Genomic DNA, 22,687 nt, shown 5'->3' on the forward strand with positions numbered 1-22,687 from the left:
ACACTGCCTCTCATTTAGGGAGAATTCATGGGTTTGTCAAAGCCCTGGCCAGCACTGGCTGCTCTGATCTCAGCCCGTGCAGCTTCTCCATCCACAGAAGCAGAAAAGAAAGCTCCTGCTCACACAGTGTGTGCACACTGCCAGCCAAATCCTGCCCCAATGTTTCCGGTGAGATGAGAGGGATTTTGCCAAAATGCACATCACGCCTTCCCCCGCCCTACCCCCAGCTAGATTTGTTCTTGCATTCACTTAAAACCATTCCTCTTAACAACAGGCTGCAATTCACAAAGCCTAAAAGAGATAGCTCTCTCCCAGCCGACCAGGCGTTGCTAAGAATACAGCTAAAACCAGCACGTAGCTTCCCCAACAAAGATGCTGGAGTCCTCAAGGAAAGGCTGAGAACCGTGGGAGCCTGCAGCTGGGACGGACCCCGGGCAGAGAGGGTCCCTATGGCACAGGCTCCAGGGAATGGCATGGGGTTGGGGGCAGGATTTGCACCTGGCCTTGTTAAAATGTTCCAGCTGGTCGCTGCCAGCTTCGGGCGAGACCCTCCACAGAACACGGAGTGGTGCAAAGTTCAACCTGTTTGAGCAGATCCCACTTTGACAAGCCCGGTTCTGACGGCTGGTTAACATCTCTCCGTTGAATTTTAACATGGAATATCTTTTTGACACAGCAAGGAGAGCGAAGTCCCTTTAGAGCAGGAAGGCCAGACTTACAGGAGCCGCCAGGCACAGGAAGGGAAGGCAAGCGAAGCCGCCCGCCCAGCTCTCTCCTTGACCTACTTAGAGCACATTTGTTCTTGGGCCGGCAGAACCCCCAGGGCAGGGGGCTTCTGGAAGCTGGGGAGAAGGGTCTTTGCAGGATGCAGGGCCTGTAGTCGGCCACAGCAGCTCACACAAAGGGGCCAATTAAAGCCATCAATATACTCATCCCCAAGCCCTGGCTACCTGCCCCAGCTGGGACGAAGCCAGCAGCCCCACGGCCACCCCCTGTGCCACCCTCCCCACCATGCAGCCTCCATGTGGGCGGTGTGACACACAGGTGGCTGCCCATTGTGGCTCCCAGGGGCTGGCAGATTTCAGACCACAGGAAAATGCATTTTGATTCAAGCAATGCCTGCGAATGCTCTGGGATGATGTTGGGGACAGGAAGAAGGGTCCTGTTGGCTGAGGGCCTGCTGGGCACCGGGCAGGTGCCACACGGAGTGCAGCAGAGATGGACATGGCTGTTCTAAGGGTGACTCCAGAAGTTAGCTTGGGGAAAGGTTGCTTTTTGTCTGAAAAAACCTCTTACTGGGCCTTTTGGCTACACAAGAACAAAGCTAGAATCTGTCCAGAGGGAGAGGAAGCCAAGCTGGCAGATTGGGGAAGTAAAAGGATCTCTTCCCAGGCACCGAGGTCACCAGGACAGCACTTGATCTGGGAGCTGCTGGAGCTAGGGGAAGGGGGCCCTGGGGCTGGGGAGGAGAGGTCCTGAGAGGAAGGAGGCCACGGGGTGCTGAGGCGGGGTGCCTGCCGTGCAGCGTCCAGCGCTCCCTGGCACCCTGCATTGCTACCACAAGCATCCAGCCAAACTGAGCAGTTGGAAACACAGACATTAGAGCTGGACAGACATGGACTGGAGTCCCAGTTCTGCTACAGAGTAGCTGGGTGACCTGGGTTCACCTCTCTGTGCCTCAGTTTCCACAGCTATAAAAATAGGTATAACAATGGTGGTATATTTGATTACAAGGATCATCGGAAGGATTAAATGAGTTAGCACAGGGACACAGGGCATGCTCAGGAAACTGTCGGTGGTCTGTGTGGGCTGGGGCCTAGACCACGTGGTAGAAGCAGCAAAATGGGGGGAAGAGGGTTCCCGGCTGCCTTGGCCTCTCTGAAACACTAGAGAGCCATCTAAGGCTCCGAGCAAGGGGTGGCTAGCTGGACGCTGGCAGACCCCTTCAAAGGGACCAACCCAGAGCCTCTTCCCCGGAGCACTATTCCTTCTCAAAGAATCCAGCCCACAGAGATGAGGGAAGGGAGGAGAATGGAGGTTCTGGTCCTATATTCGTTGTCTCCCCTGATCCAGGGGACCACAAGGGGCGCCAAGCCCTGGCAGGTGCTGAGCAAACCCAGCCGGCTTTGGCTGCCGCCTCCTCCAGCCGCCTGCCTGGGTTCAGCCAGCCCTGCTGTCCTGTGGACTTTGCTGAGTCATGAACAGTAAGCGCTCCTGCCTGCCCTTTCTCCTGCCTGGCCTGAGACCAGAGGCAGCTGCTGTCACCACAGGACATCGGGGGCTGGGAGGAATCACAAAAAACCCACTGCATGATCCAGCCAGAAGGATGAACACAGTGCGTCCCCAGGTCCAGAACAAAACATATTGACAAACAGTTGCTCGTGCCATTTGCAGGCACTATGCCATCTCACCAGTAATAATACCCGATGGCCACCAAGGCTGGCTCTGGGCAGGGATGATGCCCAGCCGTCCGACAGTATGATCTCCCCTCATGTGTTTTGCTCCAGTGGACTGGCCTCTCTGCTCCATGAACCTCCCTCCTCCCCAAGTCCTATCCTCCACCCGCCTCTCCCCCCACTGCTCTCCGCCCCAGCCCCCCACTCTAGACCTGGACTGTAACAATCCTTCAACACACTGGGCTCTAAAACCCCGTGCTCTTTCCTCTGCACCGTCTCTGCACTGCTCTCCGCCCCAGCCCCCCACTCTAGACCTGGACCGTAACAATCCTTCAACACACTGGGCTCTAAAACCCCGTGCTCTTTCCTCTGCACCGTCTCTGCCTCTGCGTCCTCACGCCCCTGGAGACTCCAGGGAACGTCTTCCCGCCATCCCTTTCATGTGCACACGACTCAGCTTCCCCATCTCTCTCCATCTTTGTCGCCTGGCCAGGCCCCCTGCACAGTCAAACCCAACTCTGTCCATTCCATGCCTGCCCCTAGCAGTGGAGCACGGCTGGAGAAACACACCCCTGGGATGACTGGTCTCACTCACAAAATCTTATCACAGACCCACCTCCTGTCTGTCCCTCTCCCAGCTCTCCCCTGTGCTCATACTTGGGACACCTCCCCACTCTCAGCTGCCAACCTTGCTTCTGATTTCACTGGCCTTTTTTGTCCTCCCAACATGATGTCAACCAAAGGGGCTTCGTCTAGGTCACCTCCTGCAGCCAGGAATGAACTCCTAGGGCCAAGCCCTCCACTATGCTCTGGGTCCTATCCCCTCTCACAGTCTCAAGGACTCTGCTCCAACAAATATCCCCACGCCTGCTGACATCCTCAAGGTTTCCCTTTCTAACAGATGATTTCCATCAGCAAACAAGCATGTCAAAATATATCCTCCTTGAAAACTCAGCATCAACAACACAATTGTGAGTGTGTCAATTCCTGGCTAAGGCAGCCAAAATGCAGGTGGAGTCCCCATCCTCTCTCCCCTCCATGGCTGGTTCTACACAGGCACAGTGACCTGGATGGCCGTGTAGAGTCACCAATGGGAAGGAAGAACCTGAGTTCCCAGACACTACTTGGAGGAAAGCTGTCCACCAACCAGCAAGTCCCATCTGGGACCTCGTACAATCAAGAAATAAATATCTACTGTATTTGAGCCGTTATACTCTCGGGGTTTTCTTGTTACAGCAGCCAGCGTTACTCTAACTAATTCAAACCACGTCCCCATTTTCCTGCATCTCCTCACAGGGAAACTCCTTAAATGAGATGTCTGTGTTCACTGGCTCCACTTGCTTGCCTCCAGTGAGGACCCCTGCCTGTCTGGATCTCACCCCATCACCCCACAGCACACCCACAAGCCGCTGTCCCAGAAAAGTCTGTGCTGCCAGATCCAGAGGCCAAACTTCATGTGCCTCCCCCGCTCAGAGCACTTGGCATCACTGATTGGCTGCCAAGTACTTCCCACTCTGGCTTCGGAACATCACGCTGTCCTGGTTTTCGTAGCTCACTGGTTTTGCCTTCACAATCTCTTTGCCTGGGTCCTCTTCCCGACCTATAAAAATCACAGACCAAGGGCTTAGTCTCAAACTGCACCTCTTTGCTAGGAAAAGTCACCCTTAGGTGAATCCACCCAGACCTGTGACTTGAATGCCTTTTGTGCCCTGATTATTCCCAACTTGTTCCATGATGCCACCACCAGATGGTTAAGAGGCCAGTCCCATCACATCCAAAGCCAAAGGATTTCCTTTCCCCTTAAACTTGCTTCCTCGCAAGTGTGCTCCATCTGCATAAGAATCCCCACCACCCACCCACCTGACCATAGATTTCTCCCTTTTCTCCATTCTCAGCACTGCGTTTAATCCAAAGCAAATCCGTATACCCCAAGTCCCAGCATTTCTCTCCACCTGCCCTACTGTGCTAGACATGACGTTCGTCATTGCACAGGTGGACCGTAACAGCCTCCTGGGGGACCCCCTCCTTCTACACTTGCTCCCTTTCCAGTCTGCTCCCCACACAGCAGCTGGGGGTCTTTTTAAAACATAAGGCAGACCATGTGGCTCCTCTCCTCCAAACCCCACAAGGATCTGCATATTCTGGCCCCATGACTGCTCTGTCCTCACCTCGTCCCACTCTCTCTCACCTTGAAAACGAAGCATCGACAACACAATCACATGAGCTCCTGTAGCAGAGATGGCCAGTGCAAGGTGCTCCTGCTGCCTGGGACCAGAGGCAGCTGCTGTCACCACAGGACAGCCCAACCACACTGGCCTCCTTACTACGCCTTGAGCATACATGCACATGCCCACCCCAGGGCCCTGGCATAGGCTCTTCCCTCTGCCTGGAATGTTCTTTCCTCACACAGCTATATGCCTTGTCCCCTCATCTATTCAGGTCTCTTCCAATGTCACCTCCACAGAGAGGTCTTCCCTAACTGTCCCCCTTAAAGCAGCCCCCTTCGCTTTCTACCATTTATGCTGCTACTTGCTGTTACATTCTGTTCATTGAGTTTTTGGTCCCTGCCCCACCAGCACATCTTGCCCCCGGCGTGAGACAAAGGCAGGGAATCACCTCCTTTCTTCACCGCTGCAACCCCAGTGCGTAGAGCAGTGGCTGATGCGTCATCAGTGCTCTGTAGAATCTGCTCAATCATGAATCTCCATATTAACAAGAAAAGTACATTTAATGTCTTCTCTAAGAGATAAAGGAAATTATTCCATCCATGAAACAAGAAGTGGAAATTAGGAAACAAGAACAGGCAGTTATAGGAAGAACCAAATAATGATTTTGAAATGAAAATTATACATTCTGAAATTAAAATGATTTCAGAAATAAAAATCTCAATAGAAGGACTACAAAGAAGAATGAATTCAACTAAAGAGCAAATTAGTGAGCTGGACACTGGAACCGAATATCTCCTGCAAGGAGGATGTTGATTTTGATGAATTCTAAGTGTGGTCATATCATGTAATTTAAGTATTTGCTCATTAATTAATTGATTGATTGGTTGACTCAGTCCATATTTATTGCAGGCTTACTATGTGCCAAGCATTGCTCCTGGCAATGGGGATACAGCAGTGAACAAATAGCCATGGTGCCCACCTTCAAGAAGCGTATATTCTAGTGGTGGGAGGCTAGACAAAAACAGAATAAATAAGGAAAATATGAAATGTGATAGACAGTGGTAAACAATGGAGAAAAAGGCAGAAAAGGGAATTAGGGAGTTCCAAGGGTGGGGGCAGTCAGAGTTTAAATAGGGTAGTCGGGGCAGTCCTCACCGAGAACAAGATGTTTTAATGAAGACTTGAAGGAAGTGAGCCATGGGGATCTCTGGGAGAAGAGAGTTCCTGGCAGGAGGAACAGCAAATGCAAAGGCCCTGAGGCAGACATGTACCCGGTACACTCAAGGGACTGCAAGGAAGCCAATGGGACTGGAGTGGAAAGATTATGGATAGGAGGAAATGAGCTTAGAGAAGAAATAGAGGGAGACTACTGTAAAGACTTGTGCAAAGGCCCTGAGGCAGACATGTACCCGGTACACTCAAGGGACTGCAAGGAAGCCAATGGGACTGGAGTGGAGAGATTATGGATAGGAGGAAATGAGCTTAGAGAAGAAATAGAGGGAGACTACTGTAAAGACTTTGGCTTTTACTCTGAGTGAGCCAGGTTTTGAGCACAGCAGTAACATGGTCTCGCTGAAGTAAAACAGAATCCCTTTGCCGGGCGCGGTGGCGCGCGCCTGTAGTCCCAGCTACTCGGGAGGCTGAGGCTGGAGGATCGCTTGAGCCCAGGAGTTCTGGGCTGTAGTGCGCTATGCCGATCGGGTGTCCGCACTAAGTTCGGCATCAATATGGTGACCTCCCGGGAGCGGGGGACCACCAGGTTGCCTAAGGAGGGGTGAACCGGCCCAGGTCGGAAAACAGAATCCCTTTATCTATTTGCAGAATAAAGTGTAAAAAACTAAAGGCGAACTCAGGGGGGCCAAGTAAGAGGCCACTGCAATGATCTAGGGGACACGTGATGATGGCTTAGGCCAAGGTGACAGCAATGGAGGAGGTGAGAGGTGAGCATGTCCTGGCAGGTTTTGAAGGTAGAGCCAATGGGATTTCCTGGCATGGTAAGTGGCATGAAAGGAAGAGAGCAGACAGAGATGACTGCAGGGTATTGTCTTGAGCAACTGAAAGGATAGTCTCCAAAAACTGAGATGGGGAAAGCTGCAGGAGAAGCACATTCTGAAGGAGCTCAGCTTTGGCCATGCTCAGTGTGAGATGTTTATTTATTAGGCACCTAAGATCAGGCAGTGGGATTCAAAGTCCAGCATTCCAAGAAGAGGTCTGGGCTGAAGCTGTGAATGGACCAGATAACAGAGAAGGTAGAAGAGACAATGAAGGACTGAGCCTCGTGGCCCCCAAAATTAAGAGTGTGGGAAGCAGAGGAGGAACCAGCCAAGGAGATTAAGGAAAACTAGGCATCTTGGAGGTGCAGGGAAGAAAGTGTCTTCAGGAAGAAAAGGATAGGAGTCTGTGAAGGCTCAGGTAAGATGAGGACTGAAAGTGCCACAGAATCCAGCAGCATGGAGAACAGTGGAACGAGGGGGCAAAAACTCGATTGGAATGAATCCAAGAAAATAATGGGGAGAGAGAAATTAGAGATGAATGTCTATAATATTTTCATGGCATCTTGCTATAACAGAAGCAGAAAAAGAGGTGGCAGCTGAAGAGGGAAGGGTTCAAAGAGAGGGGGACTGTTCTGGAGGATTGGTGAAAAAAATAGCATATTTGTACATTGGTGGAAATTATCCAGTAAAGGGAGAAAGACAAATGCCAAAGAGAGGGGAGAGGTGAGCAGACAAAGGGGTAGCTCCAGGTACACAGTGAAGGGTTGAAATGGATAAGAGACACGGATGAGAGAGAGCACAGACAGGGCAGAGAGAAGGCAGAGTGTGGAGGCAGCCAGGCAGGGGGGCTGGTGAGAGAATCAGACTGTGGGCTTTGCATGGCCTCTATTTCCTTAGTGACATAAGAAGGAAGGCCATCTATTAAGAGAGAGGATGGAGGAGGAGGTGGCAGTTTTAAAGAGAGGAGATGGTGTAAAATAGCTTCTAGTTTGTGTGTTCGAATGTAAGGATAACAGAAATAAAATGTATAACTACTGAACCAAGACAGCAGACAATAAAACAGGAAAGCTCAATGAACTCAGTAGAAAATAGAAACAAGGAAATAAAGATTTAAAGGGAAAATATGGTAAAGAAAAAAATGTAAGTCCAAACATGTCAGTAATCAAAATAAATGTAAACAGGTTAAAACCACTAATTAAAAGTCAGAGGCTTTTCATTTGGATTCTACAAAAGGAGATGTTAAGCTTATTTGGCAGCCCAGGCTGATGAGGCTGAACGTTAACAGTTACTAAAACAAAGTCTGGACATATTTACACCAAAGTGTGCACAACAGTGATCACTGGTTGGGTGAGTTTAGGAATGACTTTTATTTTTATTACACCTTTCAGTATTTTCTGAATTTGGGGGGAGGTGTGTAAATTAATTTTATAATTGGGGAGAAAAATGGAAATTGTTGTAAAAACTACCCATGCACTTCAGAAAGTCTTCATGGAACCTCCATTTGCTGTCCAAATCAGTACTGAGATCCAGAGAGGCTCTAAAGAAGGGTCTCTGTCCTCTGGGAACTGACTGGAAATAAGACCAGCTGGACTGTAAAAGAAAAGTGCAGGACAGTATAAAGATGGAGCTTCACTGATGACTCCAAGCCCCAGGTATAAGCAGGAATAAGCGAGGAGAGCCCCCTGGAGGAGGAGGCACTTGCAGTCCATGCAGGATGTGGCCCAAAGGAGAGTCTGGAGATGGCACTTCAGGCTGGGGGTACAGTATGAGCGATGGCAGGAACCAGGCAAACCAGCACAGGGCACAGGTTGGCAGCAGTGGATGGGTCAGGGCATAGAGTCCAAGGAGGCGAAGAGGTCGCATTTGGTGCACTGTGTGGAGGGGCAGAGGGAAGAGTGGTAAGGCAGAAAGAAGCAGATGGGAGGAAAGTTAGTCCCCGGACGGGCAGTCTTGTGCCTGAAGCACATGAGAACAAGTGGCTGGGTTGCCGTAACTGCTGAATTGCACATGTGTGCATGCATTCATGTACACACACGCCCACATGAGCACACATGTGGATACGCGCATGCATGTGCATGCACTAGTGGACACATGTACGCACACATGCACACACGCACACACACACACACACTTTTTTGCTGCTTCATGTCCTCTGGCCCCTTAGCCTGGAGAATTAATCGTTGCAACTAAGGGGGTTCTCTTGGCCCTGGTCCAACGTTTCCTGACACTCCCAGCACACATGCTGCCTGCCCCCCTCCCCTGGGAAGGTATGGCCAGCTGTTGCTGACCGGATGTCCCCCTGGCTTTTAAGCAGGATCTGACATGAGGGCTTGTAGTGTGAGGATGAGTTGAAGGGGCAGGAGCAGTGGCAGGAGGACCAGGGAGGGGACAGCTGTGGAGTGGGAGCGATGGGGGAGGGAGAAATCCTTAGGAGGCAAAATCATCAAAGCTTGATGGGGTTGAGAGAAAGGAGCAGGAGATGTGAGCCAAGACACGGGGGTCCAGGTCAGGGGACCTGCAGTGGTTGGCCATAGCCAAGGCAAGGGTCCCGGGAGGAGTGGATGTGGGGAGGGGGCAGAGATCTCGGGTGACTTTGGACATACTGAGCTTGAGGAATCTGCTGGGTGTCTGGTGAAGGTGGAAAGCCCTGATGAGGGCTCAAGAGAGGGTAACAGCAAAGGTGCACGGGATGTCAATGATAGCAGGTGACTGGAAGTCAGGGCCCGGGGGGGGGTGGGGGGCCAGGCCACACAGCCTGGGAGGCGTTGGAGGTAGGACGGCTGCAGTGACTCAGGTCACACGCTCAGAGGTCCTCACAGCTGACTGCATGTCCTTGAGCACAGGATGTCGCTCGAGGCTCACACCAGCCCCAAGATTAGGAAGATCCCTGGCCTGCCTTCTCCTGGGTCAGCTCATGGCCTGGTCGCAGCCACTTTGAGACCCAGAGCCCAGGTCTCCACCCAGACCTGTCACAGACCAGGATAGCCCTCCCAGGCCACAGCAAAAGTTGCAGGTCTTTGCAGCTGTGCCTGCCTCAGAGCCGGGTTAAACTTTGACTGAGGAAATGATTACTAAACCCTCTTCCACCAGTGTCACCTAGTCACACTTAAATTCCGGTCTGGGTAACCAGCCTCCGTGCTCCCCACTTTACTGGAAGTCCAGGGCAACTGTATCTCTGGGGAAACAGTGGTGGCTTCAGGTCCCAGTTAGAGCCACCCTGACTGGCAGGTGGCGGGTGGGTGCCCAGAGAGCTCTGGCCTGGAATTAGCAAAGTCAGTGGCCCTGACATGCTCACAGCTGCCCGACTGGGGAAGCTGGTGTGTGTCCTGCCACAGGGAATCAGGCCACTTTCATTGGCCCCTCTGACCTGGGCCCCTCTGTGAAGTGGACATATCCTCTGGGTGCCCTGGGCAGCCTCCATGGCATTTTCTGAACTCCTGGACCAAGTGGGCAGCTTGGGCAGGTTCCAGGTTCTTCAGACTGTGGCTCTGGTGGTTCCCATCATGTGGGTCACCACTCAGAGCATGCTGGAGAACTTCTCGGCCGCTGTGCCCGACCACCGCTGCTGGGTGCCCCTCCTGGACAACAGTACGGCCCAGGCCAGTGTCCCCGGAGCCCTGGGTCCTGAGGCCCTCCTGGCCATTTCCATCCCGCCAGGCCCCAACCAGGGGCCCCACCAGTGTCTCCGCTTCCGCCAACCTCAGTGGCAGCTCCTGGACCCGAATGTCACGGCCACCAACTGGAGCGAGGCTGCCACAGAGCCGTGCCTGGACGGCTGGGTCTATGACCGCAGCACCTTCACCTCCACTGTTGTGGCCGAGGTAAGGGCCTCCCCCACACCCACCCCAAGTCCTGGCCCCTTGGAGGTCAAAGTCACAGATCGCAGCTGGCTGGACTCAAAATGGTCCAGTCCTTGGAGGGACCCACCTCTCCAGGCCTCCCTCACTCTCAGGTCGGCTCTCAGCCCCTGGGTGGCAGGAATCAGTCTATGGACAAAGACTGGCCCCCACACCCACCCCAGGCTACCGGAATGCGGGAGGCACCTGAGAGTGAGCACATCCTAACATTTGCACCTGGACACCTCACTGGCCTCACCCTGTCCCAGCTCTGCTCACACTTAGCTGTGACCCTGGCAACACAGTCACAGGGGGACTCAGTGACCATTCACTGGATTCCCTAGGCCAAAGCACACGGAATATGGGACAACCCCAGGTAGCATCCCAGAAGGCGGCATTGGGCAAATCTGGGCAAGTGGGGAAGGGCAAGTGACCCCAGCAAGAGGGAAGTGGCCTTGCGGGGGGCAGGAGGGGTCTCAGACCATGGCTGTTGCAGAGTGGGAGAGGCAGGGGAAGGGGTCAGACAAGACGAGAAAGTCCTCAATCCTTGGGCACTAGGGGGCCATGGAGGGGCTTAGGCAAAGCCTGACAGGAGATCCCTCATGAGGCCCAGCTACGCCTGTGAGTGCCCTTGCTGTTCTATGTCCCTAGAGGTCACCAGGCCAGCCACCCACACCCAGCTCCCTGGAGGCTTCCCATCCAGCTCCTCTGTCCCCACCTGCCTGGGCTCCCAGCCTCTTGAGAACAGCTCCCCCTCCTCTCCCGCCAGTGGGACCTGGTGTGTGACTCCCAGGCCCTGAGGCCCATGTCCCAGTCTATCTACCTGGCTGGGGTCTTGGTGGGAGCTGCTGTGTGCGGCCACACCTCAGACAGGTGAGTACCCCCAGGCCTGGCAGGCCTCCTTTCCCCTCGCCAACCCTGCATTCCTATGCCCCTGCCCTGACTGGCCCCAAACTGGCCTCTGACAGTTGGGTCCAGAGTTTCCTGCTTGCCGTCAGAGTGCTGGGTGTGGGTCTCACATCTGCCACCCTGCAGCTGTGCTGCCCAAGTAAGTCTCACACCCTCTCTGAGCCTTGGGGTTGTAGAGGGTCATTGCTTCCCGTCAGATATTCACAGCTAACCCTGCTCAGCCACGCAACTGCCCTCAGCAGCTGCTTGAATGCTCCTGGTGACAGGGAACTCAGTCCCCGCTGAGAGTGCCTTCCACTCAGACCAGGGACTGTCCTTATGCTCACGAGCGAGTGTCGCTTTAGCATCAGCCTCAGCTCAGGGGGCAAGCTCTCGATGGTCCAGACTGCTGCGGCTGGCGCCACTGCGCACCCCGGGCTCCTGCACCCTCGTGCTTGTGTGTGTGCTGCAGGTTCGGGCGCAGACTGGTGCTGACCTGGAGCTACCTTCAGTTGGCCGTGGCAGGCACGCTGGCTGCCTTTGCCCCCATCTTCCCCGTGTACTGTCTGTTCCGTTTCCTGATGGCCTTTGCCGTGGCGGGTGTCATGATGAACACAGGCACTCTCTGTAGGTCCCTGACCTGGTGCCATGCAGGGGAGGCTCTGCACAGGCTCCAGGGATGACCCACGCGGTCTCCTTGCAGTGATGGAGTGGACATCAGCACAGGCCCGACCCTTGGTGATGACCTTGAATTCTCTGGGCTTCAGTTTCGGCCAGGTCCTGATGGGCGCAGTGGCCTATGGAGTGCGCGACTGGGCGCTGCTGCAGCTGGTGGTCTCCGTCCCCTTCTTCCTCTGCTTTGTGTACTCCTGGTGGGTGCCACACTCCATCCCTTCCTTAAAGAGACCCTGCCCATTCTCCACCTGGGGGACAGGAGACTCTCCTTTCCCTGGAGACAGAAGGGTGCTGGAGGCCAGGGCCACATGGGCTAGAGGAAAGACAGAGGACTGGCTCAGCGGGCCAGTCACAGCGTGAGATGCTCACCCACTCCAATTAGGACTCAAGCACCTGGGACACCTGCCCTGCCCCTCCCAGGTGCCTGTTTCTCCTACTCATCCTTCTTCCCTCCTGCCTCCCATCACCTCATGGCCCTTTCCCTCTCCAGCCCCTACCTGCCTTGGCCTCTGGGCCTCCAGGCCTGTTTTCTGAGCCCCTCCTCTGTGCCAAGCATGGCAGCACTATGCCAGGCTGAGGGGTGGTATACAAAGATACAACATGCACATACCCACATACACACGCACACGCGGCACACACATGCATACACAGCTCACACGTGCACACATATACATGTGGCACACGCATGCACAGCTCACACATGCACACATATACACACAGTACACACATGCATGCACAGCTCACACATGCACACGTATACACATGGCACACACATGCATGCACAGCTCACACATGCACACATATACACACGGTACACACATGCATGCACAGCTCACATGCACACACATACACATGGCACACACATGCATGCACAGCTCACACATGCACACATATACACACAGCACACACATGCATGCACAGCTCACACATGCACACATATACACACGGTACACACATGCATGCACAGCTCACATGCACACACATACACATGGCACACACATGCATGCACAGCTCACACATGCACACATATACACACAGCACACACATGCATGCACAGCTCACACATGCACACATATACACACAGTACACACATGCATGCACAGCTCACACATGCACACATATACACACGGCACACACATGCATGCACAGCTCACACATGCACACATATACACACGGCACACACATGCACACAACACACGTGCACACACACATACGGCACAGCTGCAGTCTGCCTCACATCCTGACATTACCAAAGCATGTGTCTGTCTGCTAGAGAACAAGGACCATAACACACTCATCAGAGGGGACTCTACAGTCCCCATACAAGGCTGGCATACAGGGGAGGTTATGAAGTAGACACTTCCCTGAAATAAATCAGGTGTGGCTCTTGCCAAGCATCTTGTACATAGCAGGTGCACAATAAATACTTGTTGGATGGATGGATGGATGGATGGATGGATGGAGGCCCCTTGAGGGTAGGACTGAGCTTGGCTCATTCACATGCAGGCCCTCCATTAGTAGTTGCTCAGCCATCATGGCCACTACATAAAAGCACAGCAGGGCCCCAGTAGGGGACAGGCACCTGCACCTGCACCAGGCAGAAGGCTGACTCCACAAATATCTCCTAGCTCAACAGCTTGGTGTTGAGTAACAATTGGTTTGCAGTCACTCCTCAAAGCAGGAGACAATTACATCTTACACAGTGGCTCTACGAGGAGGCAATCGTGCCTGACAGTGGCCTTCTGGGACAGCAGATTGAACCCCATCACCAAGAAGATGGAGGGTGGAGAGTGCAGGGCAAAGGTCAGCAGTGTGGATTCCAGGGAACCCCTCTAATTCTCCCATGCTGATGCTGGGCACAGGACTGAGCCCCACTTTCCTTGGAAAACGTACCCACACAGGTGCTGTGGGAGTGCCCACATTCATTCATTACTTCATTCATTCATTACTTCATTCATCCAACAAGTAACTACTAAGCACCTCCCATGTGCCAGGCACTGGCTGACTCCAGGCATGACAGTGACAAGCAAGACAGATGGAGTCAGAGGAGAGATTGATATTGAGGGTAATGGAGACGGGTTAGTGTCAGGGGCTGGGTCCCACCACAGGGAGTGGAGGGGTCTTGGACTGCATGAGACAGGGCAGTGGGGACGGTCAGATATGAAGGGCATGAGAGGGGATGGGAATTGGTGGCTGAGCAGGGGCAGACAGAGGGGGCTGGTGGTGTCATAGACCCTGCTCCCAGCCTGAGCCCCTGGGTAGGTGTGAAGCTGTTTGGGCAGGAAGATGCAGCTGTGGGGTAGACAGGAGGGCAGCCTGACATGGGAGCTGCCAGGACAGTGGGCGACTCTGGCAGTCTTGCAGGACTGGGGTCCTGTAGCCACCGGGGGTCCCTATGGCACCCAGGTCCACTCAGGTCTGGTTCCTGGGTGAGGCAGATGAAGGGCTATAAGGTCGGGAGGGAGACAGGAGAGGGACAACAGAGTCCCCGACCCTTGTCAGCCAGCCCAGGGACGATGAGAACAACAGATCCCCAGTGCCAACCCCAGGAAGGGAGATGGAGGGAGGCAGAAGGCTGCCTGCTGGGGGAGGAGGGTAAACAAGACAGCGTGGCTGCCACACACCACAGGGCCCATCACTGCCTGCCACTGTCCTCAGCTACCCGAAGCCGGGGCATGTGGGCATCAGCAAGGCTGCCCCCTTGGGCAGAAGGGACAGAGGGGCAGTGAGGGCCATAGGCAGGGACCTCCTCCCACGCCCCCTCCACTCCAGGTGGCTGGCAGAGTCGGCACGTTGGCTCCTCATCACAGGCGGGCTGGACCGGGGCCTGCAGGAGCTGCAGAGAGTGGCTGCCATCAATGGGAGGAGGGCAGCAGGGGACACACTGACCACTGAGGTGAGGCAGGGCCGGGCCCTCTTCTGGCCTGGACACTCAGACCTTCTCCCTGGCCCCCTGGGATACTGATCAAGGGCTCCTGGGATGAGGGTCTCTGGGAGGAGGGCCTGCAGGGACCCCCAGTGCCAACTGCACCCCCACGCCCACAGGTCTTGCTCTCAGCCATGCAGGAGGAGCTGAGCGCGGGCCAGTCTCCCGCCAGCCTGGGCACCCTGCTCCGCACGCCCGCACTGCACCTCCGGACCTGTGTCTCCTCGCTGTGTTGGTAGATCCCCTCAACCCCCACCCCCTGCCCAGCCTCTTCCTCTGGCTGCTCTCAGGCTGCCAGCCCCCAAGGAACCCAGGATCAGGGCTCTGGCAGGCATGTGGCCGGGCCACTGCTGACTTTGCTGTTGGTCCCCCTGGCTGGAGAGCACCTCCAGGACAAGGTCGACAGCACGGCCACCTTCCCCTCTGTCAGTCAGACTTCCAGCAGGAAACCTCCTGGCCAGGTGGACTCACTAAGGGGGGTTGATAAGGGGCAGAGACAATAGAAGAGACTTGAGGAGGACTCACAGCAAACCTGCTGGGAGAGCTTAAGAGCCACATGGAACACTGAGGCCACCAGCGAACAGCAACGAGAGGAGGGCACGCACAGAGAACAGCACAGGGAGGAGGAAGGCTGTATGATCAGAGCCCAGGACCCAGGCCACCCAGCAGAGACCAAAGCCACCAAGGCCACAGAGGGAGGGCTTGGTCAGCGGCAGCTGGGGCCATGGAGGGTACAGTCACCCCCAGACAAAGCAACCAGAGAAGACAGGAGAAACACCCTGACTGCTCCCCTGTCCACCCGCCAGCCTCTCATCAGCTCCTCCCCTTGGCCAAATCCAGTTTGAAGCCACACTGGCAAGGGAGCCTGGTAAATGTAGTCTGCTGAGCCCATCCAGGCCATATCTAGCCAGCAGCAGGAGGGCAGGAACTGGAGCTGAGAACGAACAGCAGAGGAGCAGCCCACTCCCCAGCCTGACTGCACCTGCCCCCTGCCCCTAGGTTCGCCTTTGGCTTCACCTTCTATGGCCTGGCCCTGGACCTGCAGGCCTTCGGCAGTGACATCTTCCTGCTCCAGGTGCTCATCGGGGTGGTGGACATCCCAGCCAAGATAGGTACCCTGCTGCTGCTGCGCTGCCTGGGCCGCCGTCCCCTGCACGCTGCGTCCCTGGTACTGGCAGGGCTCTGCATCCTGGCCAACACGCTGGTGCCCCACGGTGAGCAGGTGGGGCTGTGGGCCAGGGGCTTCCCTACCTAGGGGCTCTGGACTAGAGGAAGGGCCCAGTCAGGAAGGGGGCTGCTGGGGCATCTAGGGAGAGATGGTTGTGGCTTTCACTGAGAACAGGGAGCAGGTAGGGAGTGGAAGGGCAGCATAGGGAAAAATTGTGGAGATAAAATGAGAGGAACTCAGTGGCAAACTGCAGGGGGAGGGAAGTGAGAGGGTCAGAGGCCTCCCGGGGTCTGGCTCTGGGTGTCTGGGTGGGGAGCAGATTGGGGAGAGGGGTGGCCATGAGACCACTTAGGACAGGGTGATGTGTAGGGTCTGGGGACACCCAGGTGGAGATGACTCACAGACATTTGGAAAGACAGGCCTGGAACTAAAGGAGAAGCCTCCTGGGCTCAAGGGAGCCTCCATCTGACCCTGGGCCTGTACCTCCAACCCCGCTAACCCCATGTCTATCCACAGAGATGGGCACTCTGCGTTCAGCCCTGGCCATGCTGGGGCTGGGGGGTGTGGGGGCTGCCTTCACCTGCATGACTATCTACACTGCCGAGCTCTTCCCCACAGTGCTCAGGTGAGGCCAGGCCTGGACCCAAGGAGCAGACATGCTGGGCTGGGAAGGTGAATGGGCTGGCTTCCCCCAGACTTGGATGTTTGTGCCACACATCTCCCTTCCCAGGGGATCTGGGCTGCCAAGGTGCATCCCAAGGCCTCCCTGGGCCAAGTGGGGCTGGGCCACGGTGGGAGGTCAAGGCCATGGGCAGGCAGAGTGGCCACTCACAGGTGCATCTGCACTGGCAGGATGACAGCAGTAGGCCTGGCCCAGATGGCAGCCCGTGGGGGAGCAATCCTGGGGCCTCCAGTCTGGCTGCTGGGCATCCATGGCCCCTCACTGCCCCTTCTGGTATATGGGACAGTGCCAGTGCTATGTGGCCTGGCTGCACTGCTGCTGCCCGAGACCCAGAGCCTGCCACTGCCTGACACCATCCAAGACGTGCAGAACCAGTGAGTGGACCCAGCCTTGGGACTGTCCCCTCCCTCCCTCCAGAAAACCCTGGGCGGCCCGGCCACCCACCCCATCACTGGATAGAGGGGGAAGCAGAAGCCCAGAGATGAATAGGATTGGCCCAGAGTCACACAGCACATGTTTGGGAGAGTGGAGACCCAGGGTTGGGTCTCAGCTGACAGTGTGGGCTTTGTCCTCTTTCCTTCCTTCTGCCACTCCAGGCCCACATGGCCCAGCCACTTCAGGTCCACCATTAGAGAGGCCAAGGGGAAGGGAGTGTGTAGCCCTTTGTGAGAGGGAAATCTGGGGGTGTGATGGCCACTGTTGGGGGTCCTCCCAGGCCCCAGAGTCTACCACTAAAGCTCCTAGATGGGTGACAGGGCTCTCACTGCCCGCCCCTCTCTCCACCCTGTGTTCAGGAGCTCAGTCCTGGGCCCTAAGAGCCGGTGGGTGTATCTTCTAAGTCCTCAGGATGGACACAGGTCAAGGGTCAGAGGTCATTCCACACTCCTGAGACACACCCCTCCGTGTCTTTCCCAAACAGGGCACTAAGAAAAGCAGCACACCGCACACCAGGGTGCCCTGTCCTGAAATCCACACAGTTTTAGCCTCGTGGGAAGCCTGTGATGGGACAGTTGGAGGAGGAGGCTTCTTCTGTCCTCTGGAGAAGGCAGGAGAACCAAGGCCTCCATTTCCAAAGGGTCCAGGGGCTGCTGTCTGTGGTCCTTGCTCCCCTCCATGGGGCTGCCTCTCTCACTGTCTGAGGAGTCCCCTTCACTACAGAAGGGGCAAAGGATGGTTTGATTGGCAGGAGGCTGCCCAGTTCACCATCACCCCACTCATGGCAGCTGCAAAGAGGAGAGTGGCTATGGCCCAGGGAGAGGCTGGCCCTGTCAACCCTGTGCTTGTCCCTCCCTGCTCACCCCACACCCGTCCACCTGCTGCAGAGCTCAGAGCTGACCTTCAGCCATGTTCAAACCTCCCCTGGCCCCGCACACGTACTGGAGACTCAGCTCCTCAGCTGCACCGCAGGCCCTTGGCAGCCTGGCCCGTCTGCTCCGGCCCCTCCCCACACCTCTCCACACTCCAGCCACACAGCCACCATGTCCTCTGCCTGCAGTCCTCTTCCCACCTTCTACCTGACAATCTCCACTCAGCCTCCCAGCCCAGAGCAGGGCCCCTCCTTCCAGGAGTCCAGGGCCACCCAAGGCACTAGTGAAACCCTTACCCACAGTCTCCTCCCACCTACCAGCCTATGAGTTCCCAGAGGGTCGGGCTGGTCCCACTGCTCCACATCCCAGCTCCACACAGAGCCAGCCAGAGGGGCATGGGTGTGAGGGACTGAATAAAGAATGAGTAAAGGAACAGTGAGTGACTGCCCCTCATCTACTTCAGTAATGAGCCTCCAGGGTCTGCCTGGGTCGGGGGGAGGAGGAGAGAGCCCTGGGGGGGCTCCTCACCGGGCTGGGCCTTTCCCAGGTCAGCTGTCTTGCACCAAATGCCAGGCCAGAGGAGCTGCTGTATCCTGCCCCTGTTGTGAACCAGGCACCATGCTGGGAGCCCCAAAGCATCATCTCATTTCATCTTTTCCTGAACCCTGTGGGGTAGATGTTGTCCCATTTTACAGATGGTATAACTGAGGCTCATAGAAACTGATTGTCCATGACACAGGAGGGGCAGAGTCAAGATTTGCGCCATGGTCTGTAGGTCTCCAGAACCAAGCTCCAGCCACAACACCCCACCTAATACTCTGGGCATCCAGTGACGAGCCTCCTCATCCCTCTCAGAACCAGCCAGGACCCCACTGGCCCTGCTCGCGGGGAAACGCAGTGCAGTGCACGCCAGAGGCATGGGGGCAGGCAGGAGACATTCGCTGCCCAGCTGGGTCCCTGCCCACAGGCCAAACAGCTGAGCCACCTGGGGTCCATGCTCAGATGGTCTCTAGGTCCACCTGTGCCTGTCAGTGCTTCTGGGCACCTCAGCAGAGGGCTCTGCAGCACCCCCACACACCCCAGCAACGTGTATACACGTGCACATACATGCACATGCACACACGTGCGCACACACATGGAAGGTCAGTGGGAAAACAGAAAGCAGCTCCTTTCCCCCAGGAGATGGGATTACTCCCTGGCCTGTTCTCATCAGCTGCAGCCCATAGGTTTCTGGGGGATCTGTCCTTCAGCCATCTGCCTATGGCCACCCCTCGGTGAAGACCCCCAGGGCAGAGGGGCAGGGGTGAAGATCCTGTTTGTTAGGATGCCCAAAGATGAGAAGGTCGTAGCCTTCCCTGGACTTTCTGTCTTGTCTGTCTGCTGCCTGGCTGAGACCTAACTGCCTTTCGTACCCTTAATCAGCATTCTTGGGGCCCCAGGGTGTCCAGAAGCTTCCCACCAACCCAGGGCTGGTGGAAGATTGCCCCTCCCTTCCCCCTGAGGTGTCCCTCCAGCTCACCAAGTAGGTCAGGGCTATCCTTCTGCCCACATTCAGAGTGGCCTTGCTCCTGGTCCTTCTAGGTGGTCACGATCTTCCAGGACCCAGGGCCTATCTGCTTCCAATATAAGTCACCCCTCAGTTAACTCAATAAGACCTAGAAGCTGGAAGGGCCCAGGGTCCTGCCCCTCTGGGGAGTGAGCAGCATCACCGTGACCCAGTGGGTGCCTAGAGAAGGGAGAAGGGGCCTCGTTCAGCAGCAGCCGCAGGCCTGTACCCTGGTGGCTGCTGCCCACCCAGATGGAAGGCCTCCACTTGGGACACACCCTCTCTTATGATGCCTACCATGGGGGCTCCTAACCTCAGAAGCTGCTGGGGCACCTGCAATGGAGGAGCCAAGGGCACTGAGGGTGGGAAAGAAGAGCCCGTCACCACCCCAGCAGTCTTATCCCCGTGGCAGTAGAGGCCTCAGGCAGCAGGATAAGGAAGGTGACTTGGGACTCACTTGGTCGGTTCTCCTGCCTCTGGCCAGACCCACAGCTCACCCCGGAGGATGTGTGGGGAGGAGCAGTGCCAGGGACCTCAGGCTCATTCCCACTTCCAGGAGGGGGACTTCTCCCAGTAGAGCCCCACACTGGCTGGGCTGGTATTCCCTCCACAGGAGGCTTGCATAGCCAGGGCAGGTCTTCAAGGTCAAAGGACAACAGCCAAAGTTCACTGTGATCTTCCTCCCCAAATCCCTGTCCTTGGTACCCCTAAGGTGGAATCTCCTGACACTTCCCTACAAGGACCACCCGTCGAGGAGCTAGGGCAGCTGGAATCTCAGCCACCCCCAGATGCTGTTTGGGACTCCCCTGGGGATCATTGCCAGGCCAACCAGACCCAGAAGAGCCCAGCTCGGGCCCAGGTGCTAACTAAGTTCGACATCAGAGGCACAGGTTGATGAAACTGAGACCAAGGTGACATCTCTTACTGATGGGTAAACTGAGTCAATGGCTGAGTCCAGGAATCTTTCCTCTTACAACCAAGACCTTGAGCTTCAGGAGCTCTTAGCCTCTTTGTGCAGAAAGGAAAAGAAGTCCCAGAGTCATACAGCAGCCAGCAGGACTGGGGCCCATCTTTCCAACTCCTGGACTGTGCTTTTGGCCCCCTACCTCATTCAAGGCCATTCTAGAAGTTTCTGGAATAAGAATGTCCTTCTTTTCTTGGCACCAAGCAACTCCTGCCTGCCTGCCTGTGTTTACTTTGGCTACTGGTGTTGGGGGAGGGGAATCTGAGATCGGCCTCTGTCCCTTGGGCAGAGAGAGCAGCAACATGGACCCCAGGGGTGAGGTCATCACCAGCGCAGGGACAGTATGTCCTGGCAAGACTGCCCCTAGTCAGGGCCTCTCCCAGACTTCCACAGGTGGTTAGAGCTCTGACCTCAGCGATGCCAACCCCAGGCTCCAAGACTGAGCAGCAGGGGAACAAGCAGGGCCCAAGTCTCGCCCCCGGGTGGCTGGCTCAGGAGCCAAGGAGAGACTAAGTATGTGGAAATCCACACCTGGGGGCGGCCGGGGTGAGGACCTGCTCTCTCACCCTTGATAGGACTTTGGGGGGGACTCTCAAGAGGTCCCAGGGGCACCATGGTGGGGAGGATCCCAAGACAAAAGCTTCCTTCTGGGACGGAGGAAGGGAAGAGGGAGATGAGGCCACCCTGGGCCTCTGGAGGTAGGTGGGGGCTGCTCAGATCAGCATCTGCCTCTTCCACTAAGGGATGTTCCTCTGCTGAAGGGGGGGGATCCTGCAAGTGTCCAGGTTTCTGGGCCTGATAATGGACCAGGCTTTTGAAGTGGAAAATGCCGTGAGATCGAGCTGGCTTGCAGCCAGAGCCGCCTGCAGATGGAAGATCAGGATCCAGAATCGGGCGGTGAAGGGTGATGGCCAGCCAAGGGTGGGAGGAAGCAAAGCCAGGAGGGGAGGCAAGACTGACTGAGTGTAAAGCAGAGAAGCAAGTCGATGGAGGGAGGAGCCCTGAGTGACAGGAGCATGGTTGAGTCACGCTTCACGTGTCCAGCGGCATGATGACCCACCCACACTCTCTCCTACCAAGGATGCCACACACCTGGGTCCTCACATGCAATCTGCATCTCGTGAGCCTCTCTTCCTTTTGACTGAGAGAGTTAACAAATACAGATCCATCTCCTTATGTGTCCGGGACCGTGGACCTGTTAGGGTCTCCACGAGGGAGTAAACACTGTGGACAAGGTGGCTGGCTCTGCTTCCACCTTCAGTCCCAGTAGCTGCCCACAGTCAACCACAGTAGACTTGGGGATGGGGAGGGTCCCAGGGTCTAAATCCCTAGAGGTGCAGGGGAAGGAGCTGGGACTCAAGTCAGGGAGAACTGGAGGCAGTTTGTACTCAGTCCCTGATTTGTCTTGAGATCTTGGACTAGCCACTGAAGTTCTTGTAACCCAGCCATCACACTGCCTCCCTCCAAAGGCTGTTGTCAGGATTAGGTGGCATCTGCCCTACCCTTGGTCAGCATCTGGTACCCATAGCCCTAGAGGGGTGGCCTCTTTGCCACCAGGGGACAACAGGATGTCTGGGGCTTTGTCAGCCATCCTGAGAAGCTAACATCTGCAGAACCAGGGCCAGAGACTAGCAATCACTCACAAGCCCGTGGGCTGTTTCCTGTCCCCATCTTCAGCCGAGCAAAAACAAAGGGTGAGACAAAGACCAGCCAGCCACCCCAGGAGCCCAAAGTCATACTGAGCCCAAAAGTTTGGGGGCAACTTACCAGCTTTTATGGGCCCCAATTTGGGCCCAGACCCCATACTGAAGCTAAGACCAGGGTTCTAACAGCACCCGCCCCAAAAGAACAGCACCGGACTGTTGGAATTTGGAAAGTTTTTGTTTTCTTTTTCCCACACATTTCCGGGGTTGGGGTGTTTTCCAAGACTCAGACACATTTGTTAACAAAGAGAGAAAAAAAACTGGGGGAGCAGGGAGCCTGTGAGCAGAGAAGTGACCCCAGCAGTCCACAGACAACGCCTTAGCTCCCTCTCTTCCCTGCTGCCGGCGCCCAATGGGTGCCACTGGCGCTGCTCGCGGTATCTAGATTATTTGTCTTTAATATATATCTGCATTTGCCTTTCCCCTCCCACCCG

General features: G+C 55.7%; 2 protein-coding genes across 4 annotated transcripts in view; one reads left to right on the forward strand and one right to left on the reverse strand.

Moving 5' to 3' along the window:
* Positions 1–4,552: 4,552 nt before the first annotated feature.
* LOC103607771 (neurexin-2) overlaps positions 4,553–22,687 on the reverse strand; it is a 79,162-nt gene continuing 61,027 nt past the window's right edge. The window contains exon 16 of the transcript XR_551992.1: positions 4,553–4,564. The gene's annotated coding sequence lies outside the window, so the exon portion shown is untranslated. The remainder of the gene's footprint in view (positions 4,565–22,687) is intronic.
* On the forward strand, positions 9,978–17,716 carry SLC22A12 (solute carrier family 22 (organic anion/urate transporter), member 12). 3 transcript variants are annotated; one of them, XM_008592235.1, is made up of 10 exons: positions 9,978–10,379; positions 11,164–11,267; positions 11,755–11,909; positions 11,986–12,154; positions 14,730–14,853; positions 15,003–15,118; positions 15,883–16,097; positions 16,568–16,676; positions 16,904–17,107; positions 17,653–17,716. In XM_008592235.1, exons 1-10 carry the CDS (start codon positions 9,978–9,980, stop codon positions 17,714–17,716), a joined length of 1,662 nt encoding a protein of 553 aa, XP_008590457.1. The 3 variants fall into 3 exon arrangements, with proteins under 3 accessions (XP_008590457.1, XP_008590458.1, XP_008590459.1); XM_008592236.1 differs by having other exon boundaries at positions 11,755–11,807; XM_008592237.1 differs by lacking the exons at positions 11,755–11,909; positions 11,986–12,154.

The sequence above is a fragment of the Galeopterus variegatus genome, unplaced genomic scaffold, assembly GCF_000696425.1.
Source record: "Galeopterus variegatus unplaced genomic scaffold, G_variegatus-3.0.2 Scaffold7705, whole genome shotgun sequence".
Lineage (NCBI taxonomy): Eukaryota > Metazoa > Chordata > Mammalia > Dermoptera > Cynocephalidae > Galeopterus > Galeopterus variegatus.